The sequence below is a fragment of the Mirounga leonina genome, unplaced genomic scaffold (genome assembly GCF_011800145.1).
Source record: "Mirounga leonina isolate KUSES-001 unplaced genomic scaffold, KU_Mleo_1.0 Mir_94, whole genome shotgun sequence".
In the NCBI taxonomy this organism is placed as follows: Eukaryota; Metazoa; Chordata; class Mammalia; order Carnivora; family Phocidae; genus Mirounga; species Mirounga leonina.
The window spans coordinates 26,640,875-26,663,718 of record NW_023270855.1 but is presented as its reverse complement, the minus strand read 5'-3'; the positions used below and the strand labels follow the sequence as shown (position 1 = coordinate 26,663,718).

The window sequence follows — 22,844 nt, the reverse complement described above, 5'->3', positions numbered from 1 at the left end:
GAGCTACAAACCGTAGTTTGATTATGGCCCATAAGGTAGAAGCAAGCCTCCCCGAGCTTTTCATTTCTCATACATGCAGCGAGATTAGGAGGTATCATCGCTGTAGAAGGGAAGGGCCCAGCACCAAGAACAGTCAGAGAGAAAGAGAAAGAGAGAAAGAGAAAAAGTTGAACATTTAGATTCCCTATAACAAAGAGGAAAGAAAAAAAAAATCTGCATTTGTTAACATAGGGCAAAGAGAGTTTATTTGTCCAGTTAGACAATCTAAGGCAAAACTCAAATAAGGCTGCAGAGACCGCAATCAGAACAGTGACATTTTTTAGACAGCCATATAAGGTGACTCAAGAACCCAGACAATGGATGCACCCTTTTTTCTTTCTTTCTTTTTTTTTTTTTTCAAACAACTGGAACAATGACAAGCTGGCCTAGGAGAGCATTAACAATAAACAAACAAAGGACCAAAGTTCCCGCCCTCCCCCACCCCTGAAGACCGCGGCAGTTAAATTAAGTACAAAAAACTCATTACAAAAATAGCCTCACGGAGAAGCAGGTTCCAATCAAGTCAGAAAAATATTGGAACTTAACATATTATAACCCATTTGTGACTCTGATCGATAGAGAGATTCAGTCCAAGGGACACATGGAGACATTACAGCAGCACAACTCTGGCATGTTCAAGCCTTCTTGGAAAAAACGAGTATTTTTAAAGGATCTTTATTTTTAGCCCAAAGAACATTTGTTAGTGCTGGATTTTCATCCTCAGTGCAACAGACACAGGTTTTGAGAAGGTACACAGGTTACTGACGATGATTCTCAAATGAAATATCACATCCAACAGAAGCATAGGGGAGACAGAAAAGGGAGACAATGTTACAGTTTCAGTAGCATTGATACACCTATGGTCAGGGATTCAGTACAGTGCACAGCTGTGGCGTCTCAACGTCAAAATTCCTCCCCTGTGGTTGGCCGTGTCTACAGGGGCCTCATCTGACAGCCCCCCTCCCCCCACCTCGGGCCCCTTGTATTTTACACCTGTATATGAGTGTCCAACACCTGGGAAGGCTGTCCTTTAAAGGGGTTATCCTTCTCTTCGAGCTGCATCTGAATTAAGGATCTCATCAAGTCCAAAATGCAACTGGGAATTGTGCAGAATGACTTTCAGAAAAGAGGGTGATAACAGATCAATCCCTAATAAAGGGGACCAACGTATATGGGGACCATTCAATCACAGTTTCTATAGAAACTTCTGTAGACCTTTGGTTGGGAAGAAAAGCCCTACATCTAGGGCATAGCTTTTTTTTTTTTTTTCTTTTTTAATTTTAAACAAGACTCTCAAATAAATAGGACATAATCATTTAGTATACAATATTTTGCCATCAGAAGACTACGCTAGGTAAAGATCATTGCTGTTTATTCAAATCATGTCTACACATATGACAAAGGAACTCTTATGTATAACGTGGCTTTCCCCATAGGAAAGGTATAGTAACATGTTTCCCTCATGATGAGCACTGGGAATCTATTTCATCCTTTTTCATCTAAAAACATATGGCTAATATATCAACAGTTTTGTTTGTCTTATAGTAGTGGGCTCAGGTGGTCTGACTGGGGATAGGGACCAGCAAGGGGGATATGCAGAAGTGTCGTATACAGCGCATAAAGGAGGTGAGCAAGGCCCCCAAATCATCTCAAAAATTTCACACCTCTTAAGTAAAAACATCAAGTAATCAAAAAAAGAAAATAATAAAGGAGAATTATGCCTCAACATATCATTCAGGAAACCTGCTTTCCTGCTTCTGAAAAGGAGTATAGTCAGTTTGTGCTAACAACTGGATCTGAGAAACAGTTTGGCACAGTTCCAACAAACATTCCTTCACTCTTGGTTGGACTAGACAATACGTTCTCTCTGCTTATCAGAAAGGGGGCTATCGAGATCTTGTCTTAGGCCACGCCCCGGTCCACATAAGCAAGCAAAAGGATGAAATGTGTAGAGATTTCAGAACAAGCGAGGCAAATAATCACATGGTGCAAAAGGCTGGTGAGACACTGGTGAATAGGGGAAAAACAAAAAGACTTTCCTGCTGCAGTTCTGGAGACAAATTCATGGAGTCATGCCAGGGAAGGAAGGAAGGTTTTCATAGTTTGACCCACCATATTCTGGTACCGAGCCGTCTCCCCGCTTCAGAAACAGACGCACCCTGCGGCCGCCATTCTTAATCAGTTCTATAGCCCGAGAATGCTTCATGTTTTTTGTGGTCTCGCCATTGATCTCTAAAATTTCATCACCAATCTGCCAAAGCAAGAGACGAGAGTGAGAATGTCACAAAGGGTCTGACCAGCTATCAAGGTGCTTTATGCTTTGAAGTTCTTTCATTGAGTGATTTACTAAATATTTATTGAGTATATTCCAGAAAAATCTCTTGTTGCTTAGGATTCAGCAGGTAAGGAAACAAAAGAAATTCTTGCCCTCATGGAGATGACATGCTAATGGAAGACAATTAACAAGAAAATTAGAGACATACGTGTATGTTGGAAAGTGTAAGTGCTAAGGGAAAAAAAATGAAGCAGTAAAGGGAGTATTAATTGTTCAGGAAAAGAAGATGTGGTAGGCAGTTTCTAGGATGCCTCCCCCACCCCATCAATCCTCTCCTCCCTATATTCATATCCTGTGTAATCTCCTTCCCTTCAAATGTGGGCTGGAATTAGTGACCTGCTTCTGGCAAATGGGAAGGGATGTCAGCTCAAAGATAAGGTTACAAAATAATTCTGGCTTCTGTCTTATGTGCCCCTCTTTTATTGTCTCATTTGTTCACTCTGATGCATGTGGTGAGCTGCCCCACAGAGTTCACAATAAGGAAATGAGGGAGAGCTAGGGCCAACAGCCCAAGAGGCAATGAATCCTGCCAACGACCCTGTGAGTGAGCTTAGAAGCAAATGCTTCCCTGGGTGAGCTTTCCTTTTTTTTTTTTTTTAAGATTTTATTTATTTGTCAGAGAGAGAGAGAGAGAGAGAGAGAATGAGCAGGGGGAAGAGCAGGCAGAGGGAGAACAGGCTCCCCGCCGAGCAAGGAGCCCGACGCGGGACTCGATCCCAGAACCCCGGGATCACGACCCGAGCCGAAGGCAGACGTCCAACTGACTGAGCCACCCAGGTGTCCCTCCCCGGGTGAGCTTTCTGATGAGACCACAACCCTGACTGATACACAGATGTGGCATTTACTATGTGTCAGCTACTATTATAGGCACTGGAGATAAAATACTCTCATGGAGCTTATTTTCTAGAAGGCAGAAGAGGAAAAGCACTGGCTTTGGAGATTAAAGCCTTAAATTTGAGTTCTGTCACTTATTAGCTAACTGATCTTGCTCAAATCCTTTAACTTCCTGGAACTCACTTTCTCATCCATAAAAGGGGATGTTAACAACCCATCCCTACCAAGGTGTGAGGACCAAATTGGATAATACACGTAAATGTGTCTTGTGAACTATACAGACTACAAAATAGCATGATAACGATAGTTCGTTCAATCAGAAACTTTTTTCAGTAAGCAAGGACATGGAAAAGCATACCTCATGTATTTAAAATTTACACAAAAGCCATATACAGTGTCTCTATTCCTATGTGCACAAACTACATATATATGCATAAAAGAATATACAAGAATTGGTAATACAGTTTGACTTTGGAAACTATATTTTAAAATACGTCCCATTTTTCACTAATTTTCTATAGCCATTTTCATGGTCTACTTTCTCAGTTAAAAAAAACCCCACTCATTAAAAATTCAATCTGGGGGGGCCTGGGTGGCTCAGTTGATTAAGTGTCTGACTCTCGATTTCAGCTCAGGTCATGATCTCAGGGTCACGGGACTCAAGCCCTGTGTCGGGCTCCGTGCTCAGCAGAGAGTCTGCTTGAGATTCTCTCCCTCTGCTTCTCCCCAGCTCTTTCTCTCTCAATAAATAGATAGATAGATAAATCTTTTTAAAAAAATTCAATCTGAAAAAACTTAAAAAGCAATATTATGCCTTATGTACAAATATTAAGTTCCCTACCCTTGGTCACTTTTTTCCCCTCTTTGCTCTGGACCAATTCCATGTGTTTTCCTTTCTTGATCTGGCTGTCTTGATTTTTTTCATTTGTAGCAAATTGCTCCCTGTGCATATGCCTCAATCTAAGTGACCTCTCTATAATGACATGATTTTTTTTTAAACCACCTGATCCCCCCCAGGAAAGTGACATAATGCACAGTAACAGATATTAGATATCTAAACAGAACAAAGTGATCTTTTTGGCACTTGTATATTTGAAATTTGCAACTTCAACTACTACAGAGCAACTGGGAATATTCATGCCATGGAGCTGCTGGTCCTTTGCTGAGGCAGAGCTGACCTGCTCCTGAGGCTCGGGTAACACAGCTGGTGACTAGCTGGAGACTGAATGGAGCTCACCACCCAGAACCTACAGGACTACACACCTTCCCTGCTCTGTAAGCATCCTGGTATACCTAGGATTTCCTGTGAAGTGATGTGCCTGCCTTATGAGATTAAGTATAAGAACTATGGGACTGGGGTTGAGAAAGTATTTATTTCAGTAAATTTATAAGTCATTTCAATCCTTCATTCCACCCTGAAGAGTTAAAAGGGCTCACCTAACTTGAGCAGCTACCACCAACTATGCTTTAGGGAGAGATTTACGCTAGGGTGGGAGTCATGCATTTAGAGTGTCCTGAAAACAGTAGAAAACGCAGTTCTCAGGAACAAGAAGGTTCTAGCTGCGTAATGTCAAAAAGTCGCTGCAGATGACTTATTTGTCCAGACCCCTCTTCCTACTTACCCTCATCTTTCCACACCTTTCTGCTGGACCATCCTCTGCTAAGCGCAAAACATAGAGGTCCATGTTATATTCTCGGCCCCCTCGAAGACTAAAGCCAAATCCCTTGGCTCCTCTTTCCAGTTCCACAGTGTAAAAATCTTGCTCCTATTTAAAAAAACCGAAATGTAATCATTTGGGGGTGAGCGTGTATCTGCCATATTTCTTCCCACCTCCTCCCAAATATTCTCTGTCATGGTGATTTGACAAAAAGGCATGGTCTCTATCCTTCTCCTGGTGATTCTCAATTGTTTATTAATATTCATTCATCTTAGAAGTTTGCAGATGCAGAATTTGAAAACATTCATGAGAGTGCCTATAGCCTGCACCCCAACATGCATATATTAAAATTTAATCAGGGAGGCCACAAATCATATTCGTGGCAGGGAAAGTCATTACACGATACCATCCTGCACAGTGCTGGATGTTCAGCCTCCGTGCCCCACGCCTGGAAAACGGCAGCAGTGTCTATCACTAGGACACCAACAACGACCTCCTCACATCTGGGGAGTGGCTGCTACCCTGGCTGAGAAGCATGAATGGATTGCTGAAGGCTCTAAGAAGGCCAGTCAAAATGAACCTGCTCAACCATATTTGCTTTTCCCATATTTGCTTCATGTGCATGTTTGTGCATCCCCTATTACTACCCTGTGGGACGGGCAGTTAGCTCTATGGGTCTCACCTGAAATTCACAAGGCTGAGAAACACCTTAACCAAAAAAGACATTTTCTTGGCATAAACATAGTTATGAATACTGTGAATAGGTATTAGCGATTTTGCTCTTTCTCTGATGGCTAGTCCCTGAGACAATTACGGTTTTTTTAATTTTGTTTGTTTTTTCCCACCTAAAAAGGATATCTAGGAATATTTTTCAAAGGTAGTAAAATAAAATGTCATTTCCTAGACAACTAAATGTGAGTACATATTTAGTACATCCTTTCACAAAAGGTTATTTTAATTGAGGGTATCTTATAAAAGATATCTCATAAAACCAGCTTCAGAAAGTTGGAAGGAAATGTACAAAGCAAACAGAGAAACAAGAAGAATGGCCCTCACCTGTATTGCCTGGGGTGCTTTGAACTCAAACTGAGATTCTGGCTTTGGTTTGGTGGTATTCCTGCCAAAGTGAGAGAAATAAATGTAAAAGCAAACCATGGGGATATAGAAAAAAAAAAAAAATCAAGGACGATTATCATCAGGCCAGGAGTTCATTTCTTCCCTTAAACCTAACAAAAGCAACGAAAGCTCTGTCTGACCTGGTCTCCTGGGCCCCTTGCTGAGAAGGGGTATGTGTGGTGGTGATGGTGGCTATCTTCTCTGCATTGGTCAGCAAAGTTGCATTCGAAGACTCTGTAGGGAGAGACAGAGCGTAACAGAATGAGGGCCCCGGAGAAGAGAGCATCAAACCGGGAGGGATGCAAAAGTGCCATATGTGGATGACAAGTCTAGTTTCTCTGTCACTGTTTGAAGCAGTTCTGACACGAACTTCTAAACAATGAAGACTTAAAAGAACCATTCTAAGATCTTCTGTGATATGAGGCGTGTATGACCCCATTACCCTCCTCCCAAATGATATCCCCACAGATGAACTAAAGAGTTTGCCCCACAACATGCTACTCTAGAACTGTAGCCAAGGGAGGTGTCTGTCCCCCTCTCCCTCCCTCCCTGACACTTAAAAAATGGCAGTCCCATCAAAACATTGCACACGGGCGCTGCTCTTCTCCCCAGAATGTTACAGGCTAATGTTTCCTGCAATTTACCAGCAATATCTAGTGAGTCTGCTTTATTTCCTCAGATGAATATTAAAATCAGAAGTGTGCTAACATCTTGTTAACTACATGCACACACAACATCTACCTTCTTCCCCATTGCTTTTAATGAAGAACAACTGAAAATATGGAGTTCTTCACAGATCTCCTCTGGTATCACTGACGAAAGATTAATTTCTAAACTTGCATTAGTTAGAGCCAGAGTTTGTAAATGTAAGTTGTATAAATCATGAAGCCACCCTAATGTAATGAGCATGCCCTATAGATGGCATACCAACATGCATATATTAAAATGTAATCACTTATCTAGTAATGGTTATACAGTCTCTTATTAATTATTTCTCCATTAAGATCAAGGCAGATAACAAGCAGCTATGAGGAAGTTGCTCTTTTAATACTCATTTTTTAGGTTGACTATTTGGAACTTGGCATACATTTTCTCATCAAGAAAATACTAAATGTGGTCATTAGGTTCTAAGATTAGCCTATGAATGCCTATTTAATTCATAGTGTGCAATGAAGTCTACAAGTTTCTAGGAGTCCTGTGGTTCATAGTAGGCATCCTAATGCTTGCAGATTACATATATCCATCCATAATGTATAACAAAGTTTCTGTGCGAAAATGTGTTAAGTAGTCCCACCTGGGATACCTGGACTACATATCTTCTCCACTGTAGTCCTGGGTGACAGGACATCCCAGAAATCCCAATTACTTGTGGTCTGTCTCGCATTTTAATTTCCTAAGGATATTAATTCAGCTTGGGTCTGGCTTCCTATTATTTTATTTCATTACACAGTTAAAATCACAGGCTTGAGATCCAATCCCCCTTCCCCTACTCATTAGCTGTATGCCTTATTTCCCTCATCTGATAGAAGGGGATGATAACGTAACTCTGCTCTTTGATAAAAGTATATGAAAAGCTTGGGGGGTGGGGGGATGGGTTAGCCTGGTGATGGGTATTAAAGAGGGCACATACTACATGGAACACTGGGTCATGGAACACTACATCAAAAACTAATGATGTAATATATGGTGATTAACATAACATAATAAAAAAACAAAACAAAAGAAAAAAGTATATGGAAAGCTTAGTAGAGTACCTGACATACAGTAAGCACCCAATACACCTTTATTGTAGCTATGGCCCTTACTACCACTTCTACTTTTGACTTATTATCATGGGAACTTAAACTCTCTGCAAAATGAGAAAGTTGGAATTATGATTTTAAAAGTCTGTATTCCACCTATAAAGCCCATGATGCTGAGAGCTAAGGCACAAGTTTAATAAGAAAATGTACCTAGATCAAGTAAACTGTAAAGTGAATCCAATTCATCTTTTAGGACAAGTTTCCCATTGTCTGTTTAAACCTACAGATTCTGAGGGAAAGGAACCTGTGGTCAATTAAGGATGAGAAATAATGCGTGAAACAGAGGGAAGTGTTTTTGTGTGTCTGTATTTTGTTTTACCTCTGAGCGTCCTCAGAGCCTTTACTATGCCAATATACCTTGCAACCCCTGGGCTGGGGAGGTGGTGCTTCTCAGGCTTTACGGGAGGCAGCTTAGCATAAAGTCCTATTAGGAGGTCAGATTCCAGGCTCAGAATGTCTGGCTATGTGCACCCCCCAGCTCTGCAATTGCCTGGCTGGGACTTACGCAAAGTCACTAAAACTTTCTACGCATCAGTTTTCTCTTTTGTACATGCGGGACAACAGGTGTATCTAAGAAAATTCATGTAAAGATTATCTCAGAGCAAAGTGTTTGGGATAGTGCCTGGCACATAAAAACCATACAAAAGATGATTAGCACATTTTTTATTGGGAGCACGTGCTGATTACTGTTATCACAATATTAAAACCATATTATTAGTACATTTTTGTGAGTGTAGTTAACTGGCACAACCAAGGTGATAAATCTATGTGATTTTCCATAAAGTACACCCACTGTGTCAGAACAACGGACTAAGAGACTGCACTGCCTATCGATACGATTCACCAGAAGTTTCATCAACCCATGTATTGGTCCTTTAAAAAAAATTCATATTGCTCATTGTAATTAATTTTATAGAGACTCTCTGGGAAATCATAAGATTGTTCGGGCCATGGGGAAATCATAATCAGGATACCAAAAAGAACATTTCCTTGTAATTAAAGTGATTATAATTACTGAATTGTGCAGGAGTTCCCCTTTCGAGTTCTTGTGTGTTTTCGGTAGCCAGGGTTTTTCAAGGCAGATCAGATCTCATTCTGAAACAGTTGTTTTTTTTTTTTTTTTTTTAATTTCTGCGCTTCCATGATTTGATGAGATATGACAGATAATCACTCAATACACATATAAATAGAATTCTTTTATTGATCTGCCTCCTATCCTTCATTTGCTATTTTCTACATATTTACATGCAAATCTGTTTTGGATTGAAGATTAACTTAAAGCATTTAAAAAATTAACATTTATATGCAAATGATTATTTGAGCTCACTGAATTTTCCTCCTATCCCTGTATTTCTTAATCTATGAACAACCACCATTTCTTGATCATTCACAAAGTGCCAAGCTTTGTGCTAAGTGCATTTCCACATGCACTATTTAATTCTTACAACTCAATGAAATTGATGCAATTATTCTCCCACTTTACAGATGGAGACATTTAGGCTAAGGAAAGGCAGGTAACATGTCCAAAGTCATCCAGAGTCTTATTACAAGGGAATTATGTGTTGGCATCAAGGAAATCATCTCTAATTGGTGTGTTCCTTTCAAATAAGCAGTGCCTTTTACTACATAAATACCACCAACTATCATAGCTTAACTAAAAAGCAAAATACCCTGCTTTGACTCTAGATTTCGTGAGCCATCTTCTAAGCACTTAAATAATTTTCAGCATACCCTGGATTTCCAGGATGCTTTTTAAATATCAATAAAGTTATACTTATTTTATTAAACTTTTAAGTCTTCATTTAGAATTAAACCAAGACTTTATGTGTTGAAATTCTCTCTAGCTTTTTCAAATACAGACATGAAGGCCATTATCACAAATCTATAGCTTCATCCTAAAATAAAACTTGCCTCATGTAACAAGGGCCTGATAAAAGAGCCTACTCCAGCACAGTATTATGAATGAATGTCAATGTATTTGACTTTTAAAACTCAAAGACAGGTGGACAGATTGGCTATTTTTATGATAAATTCCAGAAAGTATCCTACATCCTTTATTAAACAGTGTTTACACCAACTGTAGCTCTCCCAGAGGAATGAAAATGGATATTACTACACTTTCCATAGCAATCGTGTCTCAAGCAAAGCGTATCCTGGCTCTCAAGGTACTGTCACTGTGCGGTGCTAAATCAGGGCACTAACTTCTGACAGGAGCTTCTACCCTGGGTTTCAATAGCTCCGTGGCAAGTGATTACAATTCCAACCTAGCCCTCATGTTAATACCTTTAGCATCCCTTCCGGAATCCACACTACAAAGCCAAACAAATCAACATAGGATACAATCATTCCTTTCATAAATATTTGAATGCATAAACACACATGTAATAGATATCTAAAGGAAGTGTTTGAAAATTTGAATGCCATAAATATTCGAAACTTTGGGAGACTTAAAATGTGTTATGGTTGCAACCCTGTTCCTTTTGCCCTATCCCTCTGCTAGCTATCCTATCCACAGAGCCTTCTATTAAAATATTTATACTATTCTACGCCTTTGCCAAGGAAATAGCAATGTCTGGGTTGCCCTTACCTACCATATAACAAATACTTTGAATCAGAGTGATCTGAAGTAAAAATTTAAGACTTAAGTAACTTATTTTTAAGTTTATAAGTATTTTCATTATCTAGAACTTGATTCATACTGACGGTTCTGTGTCAGTCTGAATAAGCCAAGGGTCTGCCTTGTCTGATTGAAGTCTCATTCCCACCCAGATTTCACAGACTATTTCTATAGAAGGCAAGTGGTAGGAAACATGTGTGTCTGACTTGTTAAATTTCAAGTTCAGATTCAGTATGTTTGGCTATTCTCTGGGCCTTTCTGTGCTGCCCTTACGTATTTATTATGCTTTGCCCACATCTCATGGGAGAAAATGTTCTGCCCCCAATGCACCTCCCACTCTAGTCCCAAAGATAGTAAAAGCAGAGATGGAGAGGACCCCCTGATCGAGGCCTGTCCAAGATCTGTGAAGGCAGGCCTTCTAGGAACAGAGTAAGCCACATAAAGGAAAGTCATGTTTCCTGGTCTTGGTTGAAGGGAGCTAATGGGGAGCCAGGGAGGGCACAGAAAAATGGAGAAGCAGAGTTAGGGAAAGTACAGAGATAAGTAAGTTGGAGAAAGTACCAGGTGAGCAATGACAAGAAAAAAGAATCAGGCAGCAGGAGCTAGGGAGAGAAGTGGATCCTGAGTGGGTTCTGAGCACTGCCCAAAAAAGAGCGCGTTTTCCCATCTCCTTGAAGTGCCTCCTAGGGTTTCTGAAAACAGTACTCTGGATAACATGGGTTTCTAAGAACTTCAGTCTCCTCGCAAGGACCACAACACAAACACTGTCTTTGGGCTACCTGATGAATTAACCATTCGTGTGAAAGGTTTGAAGGAGAGCAGAGGTCCCTAACACACACTCCCTTTTATTCTACAGTTCTCCACGTCTAACACACCTTCGCAGAGAGCAAGTGATCTGCCATGTGTCTCTCTTCATCAGACCTTCATTAATGGCCACTCTGTCTTCTAGGTGTTTGCAAACTTCTCTTGGATTGTTCCAGCAGCTCTCCAGAAATCCGACTCCCCTGCCTCAATTTTAATTTCCAAGATGGCCATTTTTGGCCCCACTAAAAAGATGAGCATCAGAAATTCACCCTCTGTCAGAAGTGATTTCCTTTACCTGGATTCCGAAATTTACAAAGTAATTGATGAACAGTTTTATTATCATGGCAATGAACTACTGCAGTACCTTGGGATGAAATCATATCCTGGGCAGCACATCGGTCCTCAACTACATTGAATCAGCTGTTGTGTTTACTTTCTTCTAGCCAAGAGAGTATGTGATATGTCTACCTGAATTTTATATTTTCTAAGTACTGAAGTTTAAAAATTGCCTTTTTATTGACAACTGCTACTGGGTAATTCACCTTGCACTGCATATTTTGGTGTTCAGATTTTCTAAAACTTTTCCATTGCACTTTATTAAGTCAATACCTAGTATGTGCATGGTAGCATAAGTTGGATTCTGCATATTTGTATCTTTCCTGATTTCAAACTCTTTTTCTAAGCCCTTCCCTCAAGGAATACATTCTTTCCTTCCTTCCATCTTTGGACATTATCCTTCCCACGTTAAGACTGACCAATATAGACATAGCAAGTCAATGCATGTGTTGCCTTCTTCTGGATTAGTTTTTTGAAATCTCTTTACAGCATGTAGATAGATGTGTCTAAATTTATAGACCACATTTGGCTCTCTCAACCACTTCTCACTTAATTTTTCTGGCTTCCTTCATCCTTTCCATTAGGAACCTATGTTCTATCATCCTGTGATCACATTCCTAAATTGTAATTTGCCTTCCAGAGTGGTGAGCTGGTGGAATGGACTCCAAACCACATGGTAAATTACTAACCATGCATCTGAGGCAGGGTGAAGTAGACCAGCAATCAAGGAGCTCTTTTTTCCTCCACATTTGGTATGGGGTATTTTTGGCTCAGAGAAAATTCTCTGGTTTTGGAACCGACAATTTTCAAGTATTTATTGTTTGGTTTACGACTTATTTTTTTTCTGAGAGGCACAGTTTATACCACTTGAATTTGAAACTAATAGGGATCACTTTCTAACAATTATAAAAAATATTCATTTGGTGAATTACTTTCAGATAAAATCTCTGATTTTCTATTTTACAGATCAAGGACATAGAATTTTTTTTTTTTTAAAGATTTTATTTATTTATTTGAGGGAGACACAGAGCAAGCACAAGCGAGGGGGAGGAGTAGAGGGAGAGGGAGGAGCCGACTCCCTGCTGAGCAGGGAGCCTGATGCGAGGCTCCATCCCAGGACTCCGGGATCATGACCTGAGCCGAAGGCAGACATCTAACTGACTGAGCCACCCAGGCGCCCCAAGGACATAGAATTTTTATCACACTATCTCGTTAAACCACATTTTCTTCCTGAGAAATACTGACTTCGAGAATACGTATTTTATTTTATAACATGTATAGTTAAACAAAAAAGACATTGAAACATGTGAGACAAGTATCGCTTTCCTCCTGAAGGCAAAGTCTGCTAAACATGAAGTCAGTATTCAGGACTTAATTCTCTGAAGAATCTATACTTTGTGACATCAGTGTATCAACTTCATTTTTATTAAATATGAATAATGAGTGGGGCACTTGGGTGGCTCACTCAGTTAAGCATCAGCTCTTTATTTTGGCTCAGGTCATGATCTCAAGATTGTGAGATCGAATCCTGTTTTAGCTCTGTGCTCAGCGCAGTCTACTTGAGATTCTCTCTCTCCCTCTCCTTCGGACCCTTGCTCCTCCCATGCACTCTTGCACTCGCTCCCTCTAAAATAAATAAATCTTAAAAAAGATATGAATAATGAATATTGATATTTTCTGCTGTATAACTTTACATTGTGGGGGGCTATCCTGTATACTGTAGGAGGTTTGGAAGCATCCCTGGCCTTTACCTACTAAATGCCATTAGCACCCACCCCAGACAAGGCCAAATGTCCCCTAGGGGGCAGAATCACCAATGGTGTAAAAGAAACAAGATTTGAATTTAACCAATCAAATAATCAAGCAAACTAACAAACAAGACTAGACCTAGTTTAATGTAGATATAACCTATCAAAAAAGAGGTTTTATTCTTTCTCCATCCACATGCAAAAATTAGACAAACCAAGTAAGCACAAACCCTAAGGATCTCTTATTCAACAAAAACCTTTCATATATTCACTTATTCTGAAAAAAAAAAAAAAAAAAGTATTGGCTCTGAATTGTCATTATGTAGGTTTTGTGATGTTACCATATCATAGTTAAATTTTAGTTTAAAAATTTTATTTTATTAACTTAATTTAATTTTATTTTAAGTAGGCTCCGTACCCAAGGTAAGGCTTGAACGCACAACCCTGAGATCAAGAGTCGCATGCTCTACTGACTGAGCCAGCCAGGCACCCAACATACAGTTAAATTTTAGCGATTAAAAAAAAATAATCATCATTTCCAGCTAGAACATCAGAGGATCTTATACCACCTGTATTCAAACCACTCTATCATTGTAAGGACAAGGGTACCAAAACCAAAATAAAATGGGGAAAGTTAAGATTTTCTGTAATGTTTGTATCTGCAGCAAGACAGGGTCACAGGGAAAGAGGATTACGTAAAGGGGAGGGGGAAGGTAAGGGTTAGTAACGATGGCTTACAACCACAGGATGGGTATGCTCAGTTAGGGATGGGTAAGCCTGCCTCTAAATCAACACTCTTCAGTGACATGGATCCTGATGAGAGGGAGACAGAGAAAGAAAGAGAGGCCCAGGAAGAGCTCAAGAGAGAATGAGAGACACAAGAGTTATACTTTACCATCCCCAGGAATGATGCGGAGGGTAACTGTGTTTCCTGCTTCCTTGATTAGGTTGACAATGTCTGAATGGGACTTGTTGGTGATGGAACATCCATTCACTGCCAGGATCCGGTCTCCCACTTTCAGCTTGCCACATCGGTCAGCAGGACTCCCCTCAATAATCCGACCTATTTTGTGAGGCATAGCCACACATGCATTGCCTGCTTTGATATTGAGGTTTTTTGTTTTTTTTTTTAGTTACGTGGGAATATAGCGAAGGGAGGAGAAAAAGGGTTGAAAAGGGAAAGAGAAGGTTAAGTGTTAATTAAGTAAAGCATTAAGCAAATGTTATTAAAGGAGAGCTCTGTGCCGATGGTCAAAACATTGGCAACACTCAGGGCCTGTGGGGGAGGGGGGGTGCTGCTCCTCGCTGCGCTCCCTGCCCCCCTTCCAAACGTGGGGAAAACCCCAGCTTCCTTCCTTCGATCGCTGACACAATTTGTGATAGCTAGCAACTTCAGAGGTTCTCAACAGCCCCAAAATAACTCGCTGTTGGCTTATTTTGGGTCTGCAAATGTGAAGCTCAGAGCTGGGGTGGATGTTCTTCCACATTCTGTGTTCACATCCCTTCATTTTTGCCAGATGCTGTTCAAGCTTCTGCCAATGTTTTGTTCTTTCTCCAGAAAAAAGAATCACTAGGCGTCTGGTGAGGCGGGAGAGTCTGCTACCACCAAAATTCCCTCTGAAAACACCTAATGAACAAGCACTTAGTCTTGCTGCCTTCTCCCCAGAATGATGAAAGCTTTAGGAAAAAGGCATAATTACAAGACGGGGGCGAACAAAGCCACCCAACCTTGACCCCTATTTTTCCTTTTATGACCTTTTCCTGATTCAGCCTATTGCCTATGCTTTCAGGGTAGGGCCCCGGTGGCTCATTAACTCTGAAATCCTCCTTCCTCACAAAAAATCCCCTCAAAGGACTCTGAAAACCTGGCATCTACTCAGGCTAAGAACAGTGATCCAAAGCCAGGTTCAAATCCTTCCTCAACCCTTTGGAAACTTTGATCGTTTCCTTCCTCATGATCAGTTACTGCACATCTACAATATGAAAACCAGGAAAGGTGCATGTGAAGAGGAAAGCTTTTTGTGCACTTTGAGGCACCCGCCCCCCATGTCATGACCATGAGTACTGCTAACTTCTAGAAAGGGGTGGGAGATTGGCTTTGAGTCCTGACATACGGTCTGCAGCTAAATGCGTATTTACCTATTCTGAGAATTCATCTTTCTGAGGACTGTGGAAGCTAGTTAGGCAGGTGAGTCGCCTTTTGGAAAGGGTGATAAAATGAACGTGGGAGACGCTGAAACTGAATAGGCGCTTCTGTCATAATTTGGACCTTGAGGATAAAATGTGAGGGGAAAGACATTATAATTTCTTTGAATCTTGGCGTATTTGCCTGAGTGTGTATCATTGCATGTAAGGTCAAGGCCACAGAATCTTTAAAAAGGAAGCAAACGGTCTCTTGGAACCCAAAAGGCAGGTTGGGTAGGCTTCCATACTCAACTTCAAGGTCCGGATTGAGTTTAGCCCCTCTCCGTGGACAACTCACATGAGAAAGGTATCAAACAGCAGGTGTGAGGAAAGCTCTGCACAGTTGGAAACAGAAGTCTCATGCAAGGTATTAGGGAAAGTTGAATTTGTTTATTGTAAGAAGAGCCAGAGGAAAACAATCAAAGACCAAATTGTGAGAAGACATTCAGTATTCATTAAATAACACATAGCCTCCCACCTGACATATCTATCTCATTGTAAAAAGTGAAACTGACAATTCCGAAATCCTGAGAACATCAGGAGGTGCATGGGGACAATCAAATTGTAGATCTGAAGAAAGCAATGGGAATTCTTCCTCCCTTTGCCTTTCTTTAGATTTTTAAATTAAGTAGAAAAGTCCCCCAAATCAATTTACAAACAAAACCCCAAAAACCTTGCCTTGGCGTCCAGTCATCCATTCATGACATGCTGTGATAACTTTATTAATGTAGCTCCCAAAAGCACTGTTAGTAACGGGCATTTGTTACTGCAGCCACACATGCATAGACCTGACTGACTCAGTCTCCTAAGGAACAGACCTCAGGGGAAATGGCTTTAGCAGGAAGCAACGTACAAAGGTAAAGGGAGTTCTACCGGATCAGAAAGCTGAAGGGATGGAGCACCTCGCCTGATCTTAGCCAGCAGTGACCTGGGCCACAGGTCATTAGACTCTTTTGGACAAGTCATGTGGGGATAGAAATGCGTAAATTTCAAAGCCTGCATAGCCCTTCCCCATCTCCCATCCTATTCCGTATTAATGAACAAATGTGCTTGGGGGATTAACAGGTGACTTTTTAATCTAACGAAGAAGATGGATGATTTTTGGAGTATATTTTTATAATCCATTCTAACAGGAAATAGATTCACAGATTACTAGGTTCTTGGAATCATGTGGGTCCTGTTTGTCTCTGCTAGTACACCCATCAGTTAACCTTCTGAGAGGGTGACAATTGGGTTTCTCCACACTCTGCTGAAACCCCCAACATTCGGATGAGACGGGACAATCAGCCCTGCTGGGATTCAAGGGCCGTGAAGACAAATGGCTCTGAACTCAGATCTTAACTAGATTCTTAAGCAGACAATGGTAAAAATATTATTTAACATTTAAAAATTTCCGATGGGGTTAGAGTAGAGAAAGGACACAGATAAACTGGACCAGGCACTTCACATGATTGTTTACTCTTTACACTTGTATTGTTTCCTAGGCATTTTTACCACCATAAGCTTACTCCAAAACCTCCTCCACCTGGTGAGGCTTCTGCTCTTCACGATACCCTACTCAGGACCTCACAAAGGCATCCTTTGCCAAGGACTGCTCACTCTACACTGCCAAGGGGTCGCTAATCAAATTTCATGCAAATTCCATTTATGCTCGAAGTTGTGTGCATGTGAACACGCATTCTGAATGGAAGCTGAAAGGTTAAAAGAAAAAAAATCCAACCTTCAGGAAGGGAAAAGCCACCGCACACACACTCCATCCCCAATTAAGGCTTTAATGACCCGCCGCGACAAGCATGAAGGCATTTCCGTTACTGAGAATCTGGCCATCTCGCCCTTGCAACCCAGCACGCTCGCCCCCGGTGTCCCGGGAAGGTGCGGGGGGGCGGACGGGACACTCACCGAAGGTCGTGCCAGCCTCGGGCCTGCTCACCGAGGACACAATGACGAAGCCGAAGCCCTCGTTCTCGCCGCGCCGGATCTCCACATCGTAGGGCTGCAGGGCAGCGCTGACCACGCCGCTGCCGCCGCCGCCGCCGCCGCTGCCGATCCCGCTGGTGCTGCCGCTGCCCGAGCTCACCGTGTTCAGGGAGTTCTGGCTGCCCTGCGGGGTGCGCTTCTCCTCGGTCAGCGACGCCGGCTGGTTGCTACTGTGATGGGAGGAGGCGGGCGACGGCACCTCGTTCTCGGCTTTGGGGGCTGCAGGAGAGAGGGAGAGAGAGAGAGAGACGGAGGCCCGGCTCAGCCACCCCCCTGCTCTGCCCCCCCCCCCCCCCGCCGCCACAGTGTGCAACGAGAGCCCAGCCCCTCGTCCCGCACGTAGCTCCTGTCCCGCAGCTCCTGCCAGGAGCCCACAGGTGACACCCGGGGGACAAAGGCCTACTGAATATGGGCATCCGCTCTCAGGCTCCAGGCAGCTGCAAGAGGGGCCCTCTGAACTGCCTCCCGCGCACGAATCACAGGAACGTGAGCAGAAGCGCAGGTGTGGTCCGCACCCACAAGGACCCCCACTTTTACAGCAGAGACCTGAGCGCACGTTCACCTTGTCATTACCCTCAAGAGTCACACTTCTGCTCAGCTTGCCAAGCAGCGTTGCTTTCCCTTTTTCCATCAGGCCGGACTGTGCACGTTGACTTTACCACTCAAGTTACCCTATTGTGGGATCCTTGACAACACCCGTCAGAGGTATACTTAGTTTCTCTTCCTACTTTCCGGATGTCATTGTCTACTCTGATCACACTCCTGGGTATGTCAGCCTTCCTCAGAGCTCCAGTTTTATTGCTTCGGCAGGTGACAGGATAAAGCACACCAAAGTTGCCAAAATAATAAGCAGGAGTGACCCAGGTTTGATGCTACAAACAAAATGCGTGTTCGGGTTTTGCGTAAGACATTTATTCTTGAAGTTCTCCCTTCATATAGGCCTTTTTATTGTGGTAAAATATATATACTATCAAATTTACCATCTTAACCATTTTTAAGTGTGTAGTTCAGTGGCATTAAGTCCAATCACAGCAACGTGCAACCATCACCACCATCCATCTCCAGAACCTCTTCGTCTTCCAAAATTGAAGCTCTGTACCTATTAAACACTAATGAACCACTTTTCGCTCACCCAGCCCCTGGCAACCACCATTCCGCTTTCTGTCTCTATGAATCTGACTACTCTTGGTCTGTCATATAAGTGGATTCATACCATGTTTGCCCTTTTGTGACCAGCTTATTGCACTCAGTCTAATGTCTCTTATAGATTTAACATGTCTTTGACTCAGAGCTAAAACCCCCAAATATTTAATATTTAAAAAATAAATCTGGAACAAACAAAAATCACATTGCTCTCTTATTTTTATTTGGGTCAGTGAAATCAAACGTTTTCAACCCATCTCAAAAGCCATTTCTAACTGACTGAGTCCCATTTTAAGAAATATTCTGAGGCCATCAGTGAGCTCTCTGGGCATAATCCATGACTGATTAACACCGTTTTCCACAGCTTCAGTAAGGTACGAGTCTCACACTGGAATCTGATATCTTAATTCTATAATTAATTAATTATATAATCCATATAAGTGAGTTATACAATTTTTTTTTAAACAAAGGGCCAGTTAATTTCATTTGGTAAGTATCTGTTTCACAAATATTAAAGTGTTGAAGAAAAGAGATTTCATTTCATATTTCTTCAGTAATTCAAGGGATATAACAATCTGCTTTTTCTGCATTCTGTCTTGACTATTTCAAGGTGGGGGCTGCAGACACAGTGAACATCCCATGTGGTGTGTGCTTTCAGGACGTTGGCGAGTGAATGGGAAGGAGACAGTTACACAACGAGCCGTCTCAAAATGGCAGATTCTGATACAAAAGTAAACCACGATTCACAAAAATGGCAAGGGAGGAATGCCAGAATTGGAAGGGAGTTGGAAGAAGGAGGGAATTTCTGAGGGTTTCACAGGGAAGGTTTTATTTGAGTTGAGCCGGAAAGGGTTTGTATGTTTTGAGAACTCAAGTACTTTAAAGCTTACAGGCAGGAGAAAGAAGTCAACGATGGCCAAGAACTGGCCAGCTCTACAACTTTCTTACAGAGCAAACAAACCTTGGCTTCTTACCTATGACAAGCAGCAACAGAGTAAGGCATCACTAACTTTTTTATGAGCTTATTTGGCGGCACAAAACTAATTTTTGTTCTTGTACCTTGAAGCTACAGCGTTCCTGCCTTTTATAATGACCTCTTTTGTTGAGAATTAACATCAACTGAAGAGGTGACTAAGTTCTGGTTGGCAGGGAGATGAGGAGAGGGAGTATATATTCAACTAGTCCTCTTCTAGAAGGTTTTGCTGAACATGCATGAATGGCACATTAAAGTACTGTTGAATGACAGTAGTTTTGCTGGAGTTGAGAGAAGGAAACCATCTGGAAAGTCTGAGCTTAATCACATTTGCAAAGATTTGCTAAAATAGATGCTTGAGGAGGCAGACACAGGAAGGGGGCCTTTTCTGTGCATAAAGTGACAAAGCACTGTCTAAAGGGATAAATGAAAAACATACCTGCAAACACCACTTTACGCCGCACCGTGAGGTTGACGTGGCCTTGCTTGGCAGCTTGTTGCATAAGTTGGACCACGAGCTGGTGTGATTTTCCGATTACCGGTGTCCCATCCACACAGATTAATTCATCCCCAGACCTCAGACGGCCGTCCGTATCAGCAGCACCCAGTGGTACAATGTGACCGATATAAATCTGTTGAGTAATTGGATTATGGATGAAACGTTGACCTTTTGGTTTACTATTATACTGATGGCCTTCACATTTCTGAAAACAATTTAATTCATTCATTCATGTCTGCATCTGTGCCATAAACATTTACTGAGCACCCACCAGGTTATCAGGCCATTGTGATAGGTGCTACAGTAATTCTTAAATGGTGGAAAAGCAACTATTTCTTTTTCTTTTTCTTTTTTTTTTAAAGTAATCTCTACACCTAATGTGTGGCTCTAACTCACGACCCTGAGAACAAGAGTTGCATGTTCTTCTGACTGAGCCAGCCAGGCATCCCGAAAGTAACTATTTCTTGCTTGGTTTCTTGACCTTTAATCTGGGGTCTGGTGAGGACTCACTTTTTCCCCTTTGCAGAAGAAATACATCACTTTACTCCTTCATTGGCAAAATCTTTTCTCCTTCTCTGTTTACCTCAGAACCCTCCTTCCAGGAAACTGCAAATTATAATAGTAATCCTAATTTTCATTAAAGGTCCAGCACCATGCCTAGCAATAGGGAAGGCACAAAAAATACTGCTCAATGAGGCAATGAATCATGCAAAGTCTGGTTTGACATCCCATTTCTGTACTTTTAGCAGCTGCATGCAGAGCAGTCTTTATATTTAGTGTCTTGTTACATTTACAGTTCATTAAACCTTAGCGAAATTATTTGTGCTTTCCTTGCCTCCTCACTAAATAAAAAATGCTGTAACTACCTTTAGATGGTATTTACAGTTTACAAAGAACTTTGACAAAAGAGTGATTAAGAATGTGGACCCTGAAGTCAGACCCTTTCAGTCCCTCTACTTACTAGTGCTATGATCTTGGGCAAGTGAATTAACCCTTCTGTGTCTTTGATAATTTGAAAAATGGGGATAAATTCTGGGATTTGATGGAGAAATGAGAAAATGTATGTTATAAGCCATTAGGATGGGGTGTGGCACATAGTAAGTGCTCAATAAATAGTTATTTTTTATTAAGAGAAGTTAACAGTATTTATCTTTAGTTCTCTTTTCTCCTTTGAAAACATTCTTAGGGTGTTATACAAATCTGTTCTAAAGGTGAGGCGGGAACTGAAGACCAGGGAGGTTCGAGGTCGCCTGACTCTTGTCCAGGGCTCTTTTTCTACTTGTGTAAAGACAGCGGTCCTACCTCCCCTGATCTTTCATGTCTTGTCACGTGCTCTCTGTACACCAGCTATATACAAAGCCCACTCCCTGCTGGCCGATTTAACAGATTTGGCCGGAAGGATCGCGACATTGTTTCATTAGCTGATGCCTATTATTTTGCTTTTTGTTTTCATTTTCTTTTGACGCGGAGCTCCAGGTGCTGGAGCTGCCACTTTTTATAAACATGAATACAAACTTGAAAGAAGGGAATGAGTCTCTTCTTCGTCAAGACAAAAGGAGCTCCGCAAAACCCAGCGAAAAACCCCCACCACTTGAAATGAAACAGTCTGTGTTGCACATGGCTGGACTCAAATCTTGGTAAGTTGCCACTGCTGCTAATTTGCTTTGATATCTTAGAAAACAGCACTGGGGGAAGAGGTAGGCAAGAGACTCACAGGTTCCCCTGGTTCATTTCCACCCAGAATCCTAAATCCAAATCCAGTCTCTTTTCTCCAGAGGAAGATGTCCTGTTCTTGGTAGTCTGGAACTGTGGAGAAGAAAGAAGGAAGCGGGAGGTGATTTCTCTGCTAAAAGGAATCATACCGTTAAGGTGAACACAGAGGAGCAATCCTGATGGTGCCTGAGCAGATGACAGCATTCCAACAGAGAAGGAAGCAAAATAATCTGGATGGATAAAATAACAGAGGACACTATGCAGAAACAAACAGTAGGACCGGTCACCGGGCCCTAAGTTTTTTCAAAGGACTCATCACTGTTTGATAATTCCTAATCAAGCCCCAGCCATTATCCCGGACTAAGCCAGAAGTCGGTGTTGACCACTGTCCTTGGTATTGTTGCCAGAAAAATTAAGTAAATTAAAATCATCATGTGCTGGACCACAAAGTGGGTGCCCACGTCTCAGGAGGGAGCTCATGCTGAGTCACAGTGACCATGGAAACAGAAGCTTGCTCTGAGGATTTAGAAGCCCTGATAACACATCTGATGTTATACCAAGTAGAGGATGAAAGAAAACAGCTTGAGTTAAAGAGTTTTCAGTTTTTTAAAAAATGTCACTTTTTTCTCCCTTAGAGTAATCAAGATTGGCAAACCAATAATTTGATTTTGTTAGATCATTTTTGCCAAAAGTTACTCTTGGGCATCCTAATATTTCCAGTTTTCAAAGTTTATTATAATTTCAGTCATATTACCAAAAAGGAGCCAGCCTTCCATATTCTCAATACGAATGGTGACTACAAAAACGTTCAGTGTCAATTTTCCGTATTTTCTTACTTTATCACTGGAATGACTGCTTTGCTCCAGATTTTGCCTATCATATTTTAAAATTGTAAGTATTAACTTATTATCCAGTAACTTGATATTTTACTCTTAGTAATGTCCTGAGCTTTAAAATAAAAACCTCATTTATTAGAAGAAAAACCATTTCTGTAAGATCATGTTCACTATACCTGAAATTTACCTGAAATTGTCCTATGTATCACTCTCTTATTTAACTAAGGTAA

The 22,844-nt window shown here is 41.4% G+C and overlaps 1 protein-coding gene across 9 annotated transcripts in view; it reads right to left on the bottom strand.

Annotated features, from left to right (window-relative positions):
- Nucleotides 1-22,844, bottom strand: part of MAGI1 (membrane associated guanylate kinase, WW and PDZ domain containing 1) — a 615,689-nt gene that overhangs the window by 5,558 nt on the left and 587,287 nt on the right. For 3 of the 9 annotated variants that reach the window (XM_034998455.1, XM_034998456.1, XM_034998461.1), the window contains exons 15-22: nucleotides 21,780-21,871; nucleotides 20,006-20,198; nucleotides 17,373-17,669; nucleotides 14,185-14,388; nucleotides 6,123-6,216; nucleotides 5,923-5,983; nucleotides 4,831-4,974; nucleotides 2,152-2,290 (exon numbers count right to left, since the gene is read on the bottom strand). In XM_034998455.1, the coding sequence (XP_034854346.1) occupies nucleotides 2,152-2,290; nucleotides 4,831-4,974; nucleotides 5,923-5,983; nucleotides 6,123-6,216; nucleotides 14,185-14,388; nucleotides 17,373-17,669; nucleotides 20,006-20,198; nucleotides 21,780-21,871 (1,224 nt within the window). Of the gene's footprint in view, nucleotides 1-11; nucleotides 101-1,544; nucleotides 2,291-4,830; nucleotides 4,975-5,922; nucleotides 5,984-6,122; nucleotides 6,217-14,184; nucleotides 14,389-17,372; nucleotides 17,670-20,005; nucleotides 20,199-21,779; nucleotides 21,872-22,844 lie in introns of those variants that run through there. The other 6 variants (XM_034998462.1, XM_034998464.1, XM_034998463.1 and 3 more) reach the window with 5 other exon arrangements.